The sequence below is a fragment of the Thamnophis sirtalis genome, unplaced genomic scaffold (genome assembly GCF_051295495.1).
Source record: "Thamnophis sirtalis isolate CommonGarterSnake01/CBP01778 unplaced genomic scaffold, rThaSir2_p1.2 scaffold_3, whole genome shotgun sequence".
Classification (NCBI taxonomy): domain Eukaryota; kingdom Metazoa; phylum Chordata; class Lepidosauria; order Squamata; family Natricidae; genus Thamnophis; species Thamnophis sirtalis.
Window position 1 is genome coordinate 94,306,435 of NW_028261383.1, and position 16,545 is coordinate 94,322,979.

Sequence of the window (16,545 nt, forward strand, 5' to 3'; positions counted from 1 at the left end):
CGAAGGTGGAGGAATATAAAGGTAAATGCATCATTATATATTCTTCGCCATTGGGCCCTAGCATTTTGCAGCCCTCTGGAAGGTTAAACCAGTTTATGAGTTTATAGTTTCCAGCAACATCAAAGTACTCTTTAGAATAGATTGTGGAAATCAGAGACTGGAATAACTCAACGTTTGTAAACAGATAGTATGTAGAGGCAGAAATTGATAGATGGATATGTACTCTCAAGATTAAAAAAATATGATGAGTTTCAGTACATTAGATATATCTCAGACTGTGAGTTTTAGTCCCGCCTTAGTTGTGAACGCAGGTTGGGTGATTTGGGGTCAATCACTCTTTCTCAGTCGAAGTCACATAACAGAGTTGTTGTGGGAAAAATAGGAGGAAGAAGGAATATTAAGCATGTGTGCCACCTTGAGTTAGAGTGGCATGAACATGTTTGGAACAACACTGGGTTTTAGTTGTGCTTTTGGCATATTGCTTGCTCTCACCCAGTGGATGCCCTTCATCCAACTGAGCAGTACTCAGTTGCAAAGGTGACTTTAGCAGTGTTCCAATATCTCAGCCACAAAGAAGAGGGATTCAAACTATTCTCCAGAGCACCTGAGAACAAGAACAAGAAGCAATAGGTGGAAACGAATCAAGGAGAGAAGCAACTTAGAACTGAGGAGAAATTTCCTGACAGTTAGAACAATTAATCAGTGGAACAACTTGCCTCCAGAAGTTGTGAATGCTCCAACACTGGATGGTTTTAAGAAAATGTTGGACAATCATTTGTCTGAAGTGGTGTAGGATTTCCTGCCTAAGCAGGGGGTTGGACTACTAGAAGACCTCCAAGGTTCTTTCCAACTCTGGTATTGTATTGTATTGTATTGTATTGTATTGTATTGTATTGTATTGTATTGTATTGTATTGTATTGTATTAAAGGTGCTTTTTTAAAGAGGCAACTGGACATTCTGGTTTTTCTGAAGAGCTGAGTAAGTTTCTTGGATGAAAAGTGAAATGCCTTCAAAGAAAAATCAGACCATCCAGTTGCCTCTTAAAAAGCACTTTTGGGACAACCATGACCTGGTTGACTAAGAATCTCCAGAGACATTCAACTGAGCAGTAAAAACCTTATTAACAGGGAATGTTGCATATGGCATAGGTGCAGCTAAAAATGATGAGTATAATTTATACTTTTTCTATATTATTAAACAGCAAATGTGAAAACCTTAACAAAGTAAAGCCATGATGGCAGCAAAGGTTAATGATTGTGGGTCCATCTGTGATGCATATGAAAATTGAGGTTTGGAATAAAACAGGAGTAATGGGCATGGATTAATAAATTAAACAAAACAAGAAAAAAACATATATGTTTGTGAAACTAAGATGAAGTGTATGCATGTAATGTATCTATGCAACAATGTTGTGATCTTGTTGAGTGAAGTTGATGAATATGTGCAGAGAAGCTAAGGCTTAGGATTAATTATGGGTCCTGTATTAAAAGTGTTGCAAGGTATGTTTTCATTCAACTGTATGAATGGAAAGATGACATAAGTTGTGGAAGCTGCATGAAAAAAATGAAAAATATTAGGTTAAAGTAAGTAAAAGGGTATTATAGAAGCTTGTGTAATTATGCTAATAAGAAGTTTGAAAATGGATGCTTCATGGAATAATAAAGTGAAAATAGGTGGCAAGAACAATACAAAGATGGTTAAAAATTACAAAATAATATTTATTATAAAGAAAAGGATAGTTATAACGCATATAGTAAAATATAATAAGAAACAATAGTGATTAAAAAGGCAGTGACTTTTGAGAGAAGTAAAAAAACTGTTTTGAAAATGAGCTTAAGTTGTTAAAGGTTAAAACAAAACCTACATTAAAAATAATAATAATAAAAAAATAAAAGTGATCAAATAATTTGGTATGGAACTAAAGTAAAGAGAATCCCACAATAAATTTGTATTGGAATACTGTATTTTTGGAGTATAAGACGCACCTTTTTTCCTCAAAAGAGACTGAAAATCTGGGTGCGTCTTATACATCGAATACAACATTTTTTTTTGCCTCCCGAAGCCATGCCCCTTCACTAAAATGGCCATGCAAGCCTTATGGAGGCTTTCAGAGAGCTCCTGGTGGCTGGGGAAGGAAGAAATGAGCAAAAACCAGGCCTTCTCCCCCCCCCCAGCCCCCAGCCGCACTCTATAAGCTTCCATAAGGCTATGCATGCAATTTTTTTGACAAAAAATGGGCCAGTTTTGGTGAAAAACGGGCCATTTTTTGCTCATTTCCCCCCCCCCCCGGAGCATTCTGCAAGTGCCCCCCCCCCAGGCTATTCATGCCTTTTTTTTAAAAAAAAGGGTCCATTTTTGTGAAAAGCGGGCCATTTTGGGGAGGTTTGCAGAGTGAAAAAAACTCCCCCCCCCCTTTTTGGAAAGCTCTTTAACTGATGATGAGAATTACATTGATCAAGTGCTGTGCCAGCAGAAACAAAGTTTTAGGTGCTGCAGATTGTCAGCGATTTCCTTCTCCAGCACATGGATAAATACATCTGGAAACATCTACCTACCTACCTACTCTCTCTCCCTACCTACCTACTATATTTATCTCTCTCGCTCTATCCATCTACCTACCTACCTACCCACCTACCCACCTACCCTCTCTCTCCCTACCTATCTACTGTATTTCTCTCTCTCTTTCTATTTATCTCTCTGTCCCTCTACCTACCTACCTACTACACACTCTCTCTCCCTACCTATCTACTGTATTTCTCTCTCTCTCTATCCCTCTCTACCTACCTACCTCCCTATCTACCTCCCTACCTACTCTCTCCCTACCTATCTACCCTATTTCTCTATATATACATCTCTTTCTATTTCTCTCTCTCTATCCCTCTACCTACCTACACTCTCTCTCCCTACCTACCTACTTTATTTCTCTATCTATCTCTTTTTCTCTCTATATATCCCTTTATCTACCTACCTACCTAACTACTCTCTCTACCTACCTACCTACTGTATTTCTTTCTCTTTCTCTCCCTCTATCACTCTATCTACCTACCTACTTTTTTTTTTAATTTGCCTCTTCAAAATCTTGGTGTGTCTTATACTCCGGTGCGTCTTATACTCTGAAAAATATGGTAATTGGTATCTTCTAGAGTAGAACTGAATCAACTGCTAGCCATAAAAAAATGGTGAAAAGGAAGTGATTAATTGCTGTATCTCTTTTCAGCTGGCATTGTTTATTTTTATTTTAGTGTCTTTGTTCATTGATTTATACATTTCCCATAGTCATACTGATTGAGTTAGATAACCTTATAAATGCTTTAAATTAAACAAACAAACAAAACCAGAATATTTTTGTATTGTGGCAAGAAGCAAAAAGTCCCAAGGCCTCTAAAGAATTTATGACACACCAGAGAAGAATTGGAAATCATCACCAATAATAAATTCTTTCTGTCTAACCTAACATTGATACAATAAAATCAGTGTTTACAAATAGGTTAATATGGTTCTCTCCACCCACTCATTAGGTAAGCATCTAGTTTTTCCAGTTCTACAGCAATGCTTATAATTAATCATTTCTCACAGTCTTTCATAATAAGCAACACCTTTGACATAGGTAATGATTATGTAACCTTTTAGAACTTAGACTTAGAATAACTTTATTGTCACTTTGAATATACACTGATCAGCATACATTAAAATGAAATTTCATTGCATACAGCTCTCAAAGGGTCACTACCTCCCATATACACTACATAAACATAAAATAAATAAATACAAAATTATGCATATACCCACATGTATATGACACAGAGAAACAACACGGTCTAGTTTGGATGTATATGTATACATGGTGAGAAAATCTTAAGAGATTACCAGATGATGGCATAGGGAACAACGCTGTTATAGAATCTAGTACTCCTACTATAGGTATTTTGAAACCTCCTCCCAGAGAGGAGCAACAGAAACAGACTGTAAAGTGGGTGTGTGGAACTCTAACAATGATTTGAGCTTTAAGCACATAGTGCTTATAAGGAGTATCCTGAATAACAGGAAACAAGCTTCCTATAATCTTCTCGGCTGTCCTTACCACTCTCTGAATGGACTTTCTATCTGAGGCACTGCTATCACCAAACCAAATAGTTATGCATTTTGTTAAAACGCTCTCAGTCTCTGACAGGAGGAGAAAGATGTGCTCATCCAATGTAGGAATGCATATGCTGGTTTGCAGTTCACTAAGGATGACGTGTGGAGAGGCCAGTTCAGATTGTTAGTTATCTGCACCCCCAGATACTAAATACTGTTGACCACCTTTATAGCTGCATCCTTGATACTGAGTGGAGTATGACTATCCCAGCTCCTTGTTTCTTCTTCCCTGTTTATAATGATGGAGGTATCACAAATGGCATCTCAGTTGCAAGATGGAATCAGAACATTCTAGCAAAGCTCATCACCTACTAAGGAAACTACTGCCATATATGATCTTTGAACTTCAGAACTATAGAATACAACTTATAAAAGGGATCAAGGTCTACCTAATCTTCATAGCAAGCATTCCAGAATCTATGCTCTTGTTGCCATGCTCTGCATGATTATTATAACTCTTTTAACCCCAGTAGTGAGTGATCCTGGAAACAAATGCAATATGTTTTAATAGAAAATTCTCAATAGGTATTGTCACCTATGTCATAAACCTACTACTTGCTTTAAGGAACTGTCATTCCTCACCCTGATATGTGCAACACTGCATTCCTGCTGCATGTTAGGAAGGAAGCAGAAATCATCACAAGCAGAAGAGGAGTTAGACTACATCTGACCAGCTACAGCCAGCATTTTTAAATTTTCTTCCACATCATACAGAATGCATCATGTTCTTTCAGTTACCTGCCATAGATGCATTACCTCTTCTCTTACAACAAAATACAACTCATCTTAAACTATTAGCAAGATATTTCTGAAAGCAAAGACTGGTGATCTGGAAGCCAGGGTATAACCCCTACACTTCAATCATCTCAGTGAAGATTTCTTGAATAGTGTGCATGCTGTTATTCACCAGGAGAGCTTATATAACCTAATCAAAGGATGAGAAGGAAAGCAGATGGCAATATATCACCACCAGAACCTAAATTATCACATAAAAAAAATATTTCCCAGACCACAGCAACCAATTACAACCAGGAGACCTTCTACAACATGACAGAAGTATAGAATCCAACAATTGGCTCTATCATCTAATCCAGTGGTAGTCAACCTGGTCCCTACCGCCCACTAGTCGGCGTTCCAGCTTTCATGCTGGGCGGTAGGGGTTTGCTATAACTCTGCTTTATAAATTTTATAAAGTTACTTCCCTACTTTATAAATCACCTTTACTGTGGAACCGGTGGGCGGTTAGAAAATTTTACTACTAACAGTGATACAAAAGTGGGCGGTAGGTATAAAAAGCTTGACTACCCCTGGTCTAATCCAAGTGGAGTCATCCAATCACCAATAAGCAGAAAAAGAGGTTGCTTTGTAGGCAACTTCATCTTGAAAGCCATAGAAATGTCTATCTGTCATCCATCTTTCTTAACATGCTATCTTCTAGGAGCACAAATCTGAGATATGAGGTAAAAATTGATTAGGCATATCACACCCACTGATTATACAAACTTCCTACTATTCCAATGGGCACAAGTTATGTTTCCTTAGAAGGAGGGTAGTGAGGGCTCAGTTGGTGTCAATATTTTCTGTTGAAGACAAAAGGCCAGCAAAAGGAAGGAAGGATCGGTGAACTCTTCAATGCAACATTTGTGTAATCAATACAGGTTTCATTTTTTTCAACACTAGTAGAAAAATCAAGAAGAGCGGTTTGCAGAAGTGGAATTAATTTCTAAGGAGAGACAGTATGTATCTGGGTAACAGGTAGCTAACCTGATCAGGATAGCTTTAAACCAGAGTATCTATGAAGATTCTCAATCATCCAGGTCATGGTTGTCGCAAATGTGCTTTTGCACTGGGTCTGGACTTTGTGGGTTTTCTTTGAAGAATTTTTTCCAAGAAACTTCTTCAACTCTGACTGGATGGTAGGGAATGGAAAGATTTATATTCCTTGCAGACAGCTAGTCATTTGCATTATCACTGAAGAGACCTGGAGGTTTACCTATGCCCTAAGTCACCTGAGTAGTGCAAATGGAAGTGTAGCCTTCTTGGAACTAATGAAAGGACTGTGTTGTTGACCGGAGACAGATGATGATGTATCTCTCCCCCTCTGTTGAGGGAGGACTGTTCAATTTTGATGTTACCTAATTGGGTAATGGGCCATCTATTTCAAAATTGAACAGCCCTCCCTCAACAGAGGGAGAGGGATACAACATACGAAAAACAAGAAAGTTCAGTTGCCTCCTGAAAAAGCACCTTTAAACTAGAATACAAGGAAGTAGGATTTGTAAAACCACTGGTGAATAACTAATTAGCAATTAATGGTTTGAATAGAGCTACAAAGCAAAATATTTTGGAAATTACTAGTTTGAAACAAAGAAAACACAAGCATAAAGGAAAGAGGAGGGCGTTCAACCCATCATTTTAAATATCTTCATTGATACACAAATCAGGAATAATATACTAGATTAGCCGAATGCCATGAGGCAGAAATGAAAGTATAATTTACTAGAGATTAAAGAAACATAGTGGAATGACACTCAGTTACGGAATATTGGACTGGATGGCTCCACTTGTTTCAGAGGAACAGAGGAACAAGAGAGACAATGGCATATTCTATCAAGAATAAACTTACTAGTACAGAGTTTTACTAGATTCGTGGTTAACAGAAGTGTTGAAAGAATCTGATAAGATAAAGGCCAAGCTGAGGGAAGAGATATCTTGCTAGGTATCTGCTACAGACCATTAACCCATTAAAGTAGCAGATGAATATTTATTAAAGCAGATAACTGAAGCCTGAAAAAGCCATGAAAGAAGATGAGCTAAGATTAGTGAGAAAGGCAAAATCAGCAAGAATGCTTCTTCAAATATGCCAGGAAAAGAAAGAAAAACAAGACAATGGGATGATATTTAATCCAAAAGGAGACATTTTAACAAGTGACCAAGAAAAAGCAGAGGAACTCAACTCTTACTTTGCCCTATCTTTATTTGCATACAAAGGAAATGATGATTTAAGCAGACAAAACTGAAACCGAGAAGAGTGCAGGTCAGCAAAGAAATGATAAAAGATTTGGCTAATCTGAATGCCTTCAAATTCCCAGGTCCCAAAGCTGCTAGACGAACTAACAAGTTCTGTTACATTAGATGTGCTGCATCACAGATGCATAACATCCATACTATTCTCTATTCTTTGTTCTGATCACCTCTGAAGTATTGTGTATGATTCTGGGTACCACATTTCCATAAGAATATGGACAGGTTACAGTAGGTCAAAAAAGATTGTATTAATCTGAGGACAAGTTGAAGGAATGTGGCATGTGCCATTTGGAGAAAGGAAGACTAAAGGGAAAATCTCATAACAGTAGTTGAGGTGAACCATGCAATAGGGAAGATAGTCAAGAAACATTTTGCATTGTTATTTTGCGATAAGAAATAATGGATATAAGTTGCATTATTTATTGCATTTACATATAAAGAAAACCTTCCTGATGGCATGAACTGTATGACAGTGAAAAGGTCTATCTACAGAAGAAGTGACTCTCCATCTCTGAGCATAGTTCAATTGGTTTGCACAGCAGAGGACTGGAGTAGATGATTCCAATGGTTCCTTCCAACTCCATGGTAATAAGAAGAAGATAAAATAATACTGTTCTTGCTTTATAGTTTTATAAGGGTTTCAAACAAAAGGCTTGGATCTTAATTTTCATTCCAGAAACAGAACAAATGTAGCTTAACTAGAATAAAGGATTTGAACCCATGCACATTCATACATGCATATCAAAAATCTCCACCTGCAAATTCAAAATCTCTTGGAAATAATGTCTAACATGAAGAGAATCATTCCACAAATACTTCCTTTATTAAGTAAACTTGGTGTACATTGGTGTATACTTGGTATACATAATGCAACCTATATGAATGAGCTGTTAAGTTGCAATTGTTTATTAGGTAATTTCATTATTTATTGTTAGGTAATTGGACAATTTCCAAAATTAAAGAAATAAAGATAAATATTATTTCTACTATTTTTGCCAATGTTAAAAAAGCACTGTGCATGCACTTATAACATGTTCTTGTGTGATCTACAGCAATAAGTAAGCCAACCAGAGTCACTTCTTTGAAATGGGTGGCTACAGGAATGAATGAATGAATGAATGAATGAATGAATGAATGAATGAATGAAAAACAATAAATAAATGCATTTAAAATATTAGGGTTTTTTAGGTTCAGCATGAAGAAGCAGGTCTTTCCATGAACTACAAAATAAATGTCCTCAGACTGCATTATTAAGGAACAGCAATAGTTTTATGTTCTCCTACTCTGCAGTTTCTGGAACATGATTCCAAGAAATTGTATTTCCTAGAGACATGAAGACTGACACCTCAGATGACCAGAGGAAACCGCTGCCCAACCCTGAGAAGTAGTTAAAAGAGCCAAACTCCTTCTCCTTCAGCCTGCGATGAGTGATTCATCTCATCCCCCTAGAGGTTTGTGTTGGATGTTTATGCGTCATATGCTTGCTAGAAGCCTGGAAAAATGCATATAACTAACCATCCTCTTAAAACAAGCTGCTCATGACAGGAATAGTGCAGAGCATTACTGCTGAGCTTGGATTGAAACATGCAGATTTTCTCACTTTATTTACTGCAGATGACTTTGATGTGCATACATTATGTCATAAACCATTAACCAAAGTCGGTGCATTCTTTTTCAATATCGACCTATTTCTGAAATGGTCAGAAATATGCAGACTAGGTGTGCATTTAAATAGTGCCTGTAACTGAGCCCACACTTACAGTCATAATTCATAGTTGTCGTTAAGTAGGCCACCACATGTCTGCACCTGATTTTATCATCTGTTTTGCAGACATCTTTAAGTAAACACCACAATTGTTAAAGGAACCTATTTTCTTCAATGGACATTTTTTGTTAGAGCGCAGAAGTAAACGCTGAAAATTGTATTTACGTGACCATGGAACAGTGCAAATGGCCATAAAAGTGACCTGGTTGCCAACCACTCAAAATGTGATCATGTGACTGGTGTGTGCGTGTGGCATCAGAACCTCTGGCCTGGGTCATTAAGGACCTCTGGGGAGGCTTGTCATAACCGTAACCGGTCATTAAGTGACTGGCCGTTAAGCGAGGATTACTTGCAGTCTCAAAGATACTTTTCTTTTTCAAAAAGTTCATAATATGTTGCAGTAACAAGTAAAACTGCCCTTAAACCAATCTTTCCCAGTCTAGGCCTCAAACATGGTTGGAGAGGGGCTGCTTTAGTAGATCAATGATCTCAGAAATACACCATCGCTGAAGTAGGAACTGTCCCTTGGAACAAAGCTCCCCCTGACAGCCAGATATCCCCATTCCAATGTTATTTAAAAGAAGACTTAGATCTTCATCCAAATGTTGTAAAAGGAGAGTGAGACCTCTCGCTTCATCACACTTGCCATTGTTTTATCTTTTTTTATAATTTGTTTGATTGCTGTGAGCCACCTGAAGCCACTGGGAGTTGGATGGAATTGAAATCTAATAAATTATTATTACTGCTGTTATTAGATAAACAGAACCTGAAACATGCTGAAATGGTCAGAATGGGCAGATATTGTCAGAGACATGACACCAAACTCATTTTTAGAAGGTTGAAATAATGTCAGCTACTATTGCTTGAATGATGCAACAATACTTCCAAAAATGCCTCCAATTAGAAAAGATGTGGAGGCGTTTGAGATCTACTTCAGGCAAACAAATATCTTGGGGCCAGCACTACATGTTTGTGCATCTGGAGATCACTTCACAGCTTGTAAGTGGATGGCAATCCACAAACAGCACTTCCCTATAATTTTCCCCACTTCCTATTCCTTATATAGTTTCAGAAGGCAGAAGTATATTGTCCAAATTTTCACCTCAAAGTTTAAGCGGAATCTTGAATTGTCATTGTTGCATCCTGCTTTGAGAGCTGTCTGTTTACTTCAGAAAGGCAGCTGGGTAAATTGTAAGATAACAAAATTTTATTCTGTGGGTGTGGCATGGCTTGGTGGGCGTGGCAGGGGAAGGATACTGTAAAATCCCCATTCCCTCCCGATCAGTTGGGACTCGGGAGGCAGAAAATAGATGGGGGCGGGGCCAGTCGGAGATGATATTTACCCGTTCTCCAAACTACTCAAAATTTCGGCTACTGGTTCTCCAGAACTGATCAGAACTTGCTGAATACCACCTCTGGACTAGCCCTTAGTTGGTAAGATCCCAGCATATAGGCTCTTAGCAGTAAATTAGTTTAATTGAATCTTCACATGTGGGTCTTTCTTACCTGACATAAACTAATAAAATACAAGGGAAGTTGTTGATGTTACTCAGACACATATATGTTCGTCCATCGTGTTCTAAGCGGACCTTTACGTCTAACAGGTTGTGGGCTGTCCATGATGTGTCCGCAGTTGGCTAGTAAGGCATATATGGGCATGAAACATTCTACCACATGTCAGGCAGACACGTGTAGGCACCAATGTTGCAGCTCTGGCTTTGCGGAGGCCTCGCTTCTTTTGTTCCATGTTTGTTCTTCTGTCTTCAGATGTCTGATAGCATTGGTGGATCAGTGTGCGCCATATTGATATTTTGTGGTAAAGCGCACAATAGCTCTAAACTGGGGTCTGGGAAGAATGCTCATCAAGATACTGTAGTCAAATAGTGAATGGAGCTGAGAGAAGCTGCTGTGAGAGCTTCTTCTAGGATGTCAGTTCTCTCAAATACATTTTAAAGACCTCTACATAAATAGCAATAACATTTAGATTTATATACCACTTCATAGTGGTTTACAGAGTAAACATCTTTAGAAGGATGGAAGATCGAGTCAGTCTTAAGTCGGTCAAGATCAAACTCCTGGCAGTCAGCAGAGTCAGCATGTAATAATGCATTTTAAACTCTGCAGTCCTATAAATGATTTCTTTTACACACCCATTTCCTTCATCTAGAAGTCTCCCGATTGCTTATGATCAGTTCAATAAATCAGCGGTCCCCTTTTTGGCATCAAGGACTGGTTTCATGAAAGACAATTTTTCCATGGACCGGGGGGGGGGGGAATGGTTCAGTTTTGCTCACCCACCGCTCACCTCCAGCTGTGCAGCCCATTTCCTAACAAGTCATGGATCGGTACCGATACATGACCTAGGGTTGGGGACCCCTGCAATAGATCATTCCATATACAAAACGTTTCTTAAAATAATTAAAATACTGGGGCAAATTTTGAATGAATTCTGCAGTTCCTTGTGCCAGATCTAGATTTTTAGTGATTAATTGGAGAGGAAAAGGCACTAGCCATCATCTCAGATTCCTTATGCTAGCTAGGGCTTACAAGAATTGAAGTCTAACACAAGGATAACAAGAAGGGGATGAAAGTTCAAAGGCAAGACCACAAACTTGAGACTGCAAACCTATTTGTGTAATTTTAGAATGGCTTAAGGGAAAAAATAGGCACATAATGAATCATTTTAATTATACTAAATTAAATTTAAATTAAATCAAATTTATTTTCCTTATTTACTTTCTTTGTTCTGCACTCATGCACTTGTTGAGAGTGCAGTTCATGACTTAACAGTTATAGAGAAATGCCAAGAAGAGGGTCTAAGAATATTTTAAAAAATCAACAAACCTCTGAGGGTTTCTTCTCCTTTTGCCTTGACCAGCCAGATTTTGTATTTGGAATTTTGGAGCATCTTGAAGTTGATGTTGTTTGACCTTTGAAGAAAAATAAATTAAGTTACAAGATAAACCAAGCCTTAAATTAAGAACCGCTTAATTGCAAACCAAATGTTGTTTGCAGTGCACAAATCTCAAATGCTTTCAGCTTTCAGCATGGAATAGCAACATATGCCAGCAATTTCAATTTGTCAAAATCTGACATTAAGTCTGCATGTTACATATACCATCTTAAGCTTCTGAACAAAAGGGATAAATAAATCAAATCAATAAATGGATTGTGCTGTTAGTATCCTTTGGCATTAAAATATCTGCAGATTATGCAAACTTAAGTTAACACTGCATTTTTAAAAGTTCTATCAGTATTGTCAGTGCGTCTTACCAGAAAATATTATCCTCTTTCTCAACTCTGAATTTCCAAGTAGATAGGAGGTTAGGCAAATAACTTTAATTGCAGGGAATCAGGAAACAGTAGATATACAACTGTGTGTCTGTGCGTGTGTGTGTCTATGTGTGTGTTTGTGTATTATATATAATCAATTGTGCTGATAAATAAATAATAAATAAATACATAAAATAAATATATATAAAAATAGGTATGCCAATCTCAAGGTTAAAAATCCTTAGCTTCCTCCTGCTTCACCAACAGACTTCTCATAGTTCTTCTCCAGCATTGAAGCTCTCTGTCATACGTCTCTTGTTTACAAAACAGTTTTCTCAGGCATGGAGCTCAAGGGTCTTTAACTGATCATCTTCAACCCTTTCATGTATTTTTTAATAATTTCCCCATGTCAGCCCTTCCCTTCAGGGTCAGCTCGATTCATGTCCACTAAGGTGATTCTATGGCATGCTTGCTACTTTCATTCCTTTTCCCCAAAGAAATATAAACATTTACTATGGATTAATCGCAAATCTCCTGACCTGCATGGCTTAAAATGGTTCATCTTTCTTCTCATTTTTTTTCTTGGCTAGAGAACTATCAAACTTCTAATCACCATCTTAAGTAAAGAAAACAGAGCAAATTTACTCATCAGTTCCCCAAATCCAATCTGGACTCAGGTATCTCTTTCTAAATGAGGCATTCAAGATGGGCACAGATAATTAATTATTTGTTGTTTCATTGTCTTGCTGCTAGATTCCCCAAAAGAAAACAGAAAGTGTACTAGAGACCAGAAGGTTGATTTGCTTGTATGTTGGAATATGAGTGCTGGGACCTTGGGAGACAATCATTATTTTAATGTTTATTTTCATTTTAGAAAGTAATTGAATACAAATCTAGAGGCATGTAACCCATCACCAGGTAAAGGATGAAAAATCCAATACTTGACAATATTTTAAAATTCTTTTTACCCAAATTTTATTTTTTTACTTGGCTATCCTAGAGAAGTAGAAATGACTGCGGTGGATATATTGTTGGTCTCCAGAGTTCTCAAACCCTCACTGTCTGGGGTCATACAACATGCTAAGCTAAAATATTGTTAGCTAATTTATTGGCTCAGTGTATTTGCAAACCTAACCAGAGCAGTTAGGTTATGATCCTGTGCACTTTGGAAAGCCAGCAATTGTACTGATTTACAAAATAAAGCAGTTTAATTAACTGTAAATTAGAATACATCTGTGAACTCAGACATTACTTCCAGTCTCCTTCAATTTGCTTTGCAATTATGAACTTATGGTCATGTGCCTTTTTCATGTAACTGGGTCCTGATAGAGAGTGGAGTAGGAAAATCTGGGTTAAATTAGCATTTTTGTGCAGTTCATATTTCCCAGCCTTGGGTTTTGCACCTGTGAGTTTGAAATTGCTTGCCTCGGTTTGTCTCTTCCATGGAATGAATTAATATTAAGCAGAAAAATGTGGGTTAGGTAGATTTCCTGCATCAACCGCCCCTCTTCTGCACTTACAAATTGTAGCTAGTTGCCCAGGTTTTCCATGTTGTTCTGCATTTCAACAGAAGCTATAAGGAATTAATTTTTTTAGTGTTCCTTCATTTTGTTTCTAGAAATTTTACTTTGTTTTTGGGAGGGCTAATGTATCTCCACTTTGTCTTTTCTTTTAAAAAAAGACACTTATTTGCAACAGTGCAAATAAGGACTCCCACACCACGGATGGGATTCAAAAAAATTTACTACCAGTTGTATGGGTGTGGCTTGATGGGTGTGGCAGGGGAAGGATACTGTAAAATCTCCATTCCCTCCCCACTCTAGGGGAAGGTTGCTGCAAAATCCCCATTTCCTCCCAATCAGCTAGGACTCAGGAGTCCGGGAATAGATGGGGGCAGGGCCAGTCAGAGGTGGTATTTACCAGTTCTCCAAACTACTCAAAATTTCCGCTATCAGTTCTCCAGAATGATGAGAACCTGCTGAATACCACCTCTGCCCCATACCTATAATCTTCAGTGAAGATTTTGGAGAATGTGATCATTCTTTACTTTCAAAGTAACTTGTCACAAGGAATTAATTGCATTTGCTCCTTTTATTTTCAAACTCCAGTAGATAACATTTTATTGTAGTTGAGAAGGCTACCTCTTATATCAATCCCTTCTTGAATCTGAGGCTTACAAGTCATCTTTAATACATAACTTGACCCCAACTTGACCCCAAAAGGATATAAAAGTTGTACTATGAAAAATACGATGAAAGTTCTGTGTGTGTGTGTGTGTGTGTATGTATGTGTGTGTGTGTGTGTGTGTGTGTGTGTGTGAGAGAGAGAGAGAGAGAGAGAGAGAGAGAGAGAGAGAGGGAGAGGGAGGGAGGGGGGAGGAGAGAGGGGGAGAGAGAGAGAGAGAGACTGACTTTAAGTCAGCATTAATTCCTACTGACTGTCCTGAAAGTACCTCCTGGCATGATTTCAGAAGTGATTTGCCATTGCCTTCTTTCCGGGACTGAGAGAGAGGGACTGGCCCAAGGTCACCCAGCTGGCTTAGGGCGAGACCAGAACAGTCTCCTGGTTTCTAGCTGGGTGCCCACTATCACAATGACCTGATGGTTTTTACAGCTGTGCACGTTTTCAGTTACATGTTTAATCAACTTTTCACTCATAGAAACCACGCAAAATTAGTACTTTGCTGAACATTTCTGTAGTCAGATGCATAATTTTTATCAATATAACCAAGGTTTTTAAGGATTTGAGTGAGTTTATGTGCTAAAACAAACACAACTTGAATTTTTGAGAATGCTAGGATTGAAAGTAGCCAATCAGCAGTGAACTTTGGCTGACCAATCAAAATGCACAGAGGCTAAGTCTATGAGCCAATCAATGTTGTCATACTCTCTGACTATAAATAGGCATGAAAAACATTGAGAAATTTAATTTAGTTCCGGCTGCGGGCAAGGATGAAGGCCTTTGCTTTCACCACTACTGAGCAGCGGCAGTGCATCATTGTGCTTCATGAAGAGGGTTACTCCAGTACAGAAATAGCCAAGATAGTGAAATGCCATCGCACCACAGTGAGCAGAGTGGTTGAAAATTACCAAATAACTGGTTCAGTTGGACAGGCTCCGCTCTGGAAGACCAGGAAAGTCGACAAAACAGCAAGATCGGGCTCCGCAACGCATTTTGATGGCTGACAAGAAACTCACTTCACCTCAGATTACAAGAATTTGGGGTGAAACATGTGATGTAAAAGTGTGCACAAGCACAGTGTGTGGCAGACTGCTTGCCAGGGGGCTCAAAGGCTGCAGGGCTCGAAGTAAACCTTTGCTCACAGACACTCACCGTCTGTCAACGTGCATAGGCCAAGAAGTATGCCAAGTGGACAAACGAACAGTGAGCCAAGGTCATCTTCAGTGACGAGAACAATTTTTACTTGATTGGGAATCAGTGCAATAAGTATATCATAAGATTGCCAGCTGAAGAATTTAGGCCATACTGCCTGAATCTATCGGTGAAGCATCCATTGCCCGTGATGATCTGGAGCTGTATCGCTGCTTCTCGTATTGGTCGGATACAAACCATGCAGGGAATCATGAATTCCAAGCAGTATGTTGAAGTCCTGGAAAAAGACCATGCTTCCTTCAGCTCAGCAACTTGTAGGAAAAGACTTTTACTTCCAGGATGGCAATGCTCCTTGTCATTGAGCCAAGTCCATCCAGCAGTGGATGAAGAAGCGTTGTGGCCCAGCAGGAGCCGTTGGAGCTGCAAACAGACTCCAACAGCGAGGGGCCTTATGAGTCGGCTCTGGAAGAGGTGGAGGACCCTAGACAGGGTTCCGACTCCAAGCAGGGCGCAGAGAGGCTGGTTGACCACCAGGAGGCGCCTGAGGCATGGAGCAGCGGTGAGAGCCGAAGGGAGTGTGCTCCTGACGTCAGGCCTTGGAATAGTGACGAGGAGACAAAGGAGGTGGTCCTGGATGCCCGGCAATGCCGGGCAGATCGACGGAGAAAACAGCTAAGCAGTTACAAAAGATAATTGGACCCAGGTGGTTGCAATTAGGCTTCTCTCAAGATTGTATTTAAGGAGAGACTCTGGGAGGAGTCTGGTTTGCAGGATTCAACTTCATTCTTAACACTGGAGAAGCTGTTATCTGTCTCTGTTGAAGTCCGAGTTGCTGCCAAGGTTCTTATCTGTTTGTTATGCTTGGGCTTTCAGCCATCGAGATTTATGTTTCCTGCTAATAAAGTGCTGTAGAATTTTCAGTTAAGCTTGTCTCGGCATTTGTTACTGGACGGAGGAGGGGGTCAGAACAAAGAAGCATGATGTTTGACTCCTGGATTGGCCAGCTCAG

At 38.9% G+C, this 16,545-nt stretch overlaps 1 protein-coding gene across 2 annotated transcripts in view; it reads right to left on the bottom strand.

Moving 5' to 3' along the window:
- Positions 1-16,545, bottom strand: part of JADE2 (jade family PHD finger 2) — a 189,988-nt gene that overhangs the window by 146,449 nt on the left and 26,994 nt on the right. For both annotated transcript variants that reach the window (XM_087709532.1, XM_087709531.1), the window contains exon 3: positions 11,775-11,860. In XM_087709532.1, the coding sequence (XP_087565658.1) occupies positions 11,775-11,860 (86 nt within the window). The remainder of the gene's footprint in view (positions 1-11,774; positions 11,861-16,545) is intronic.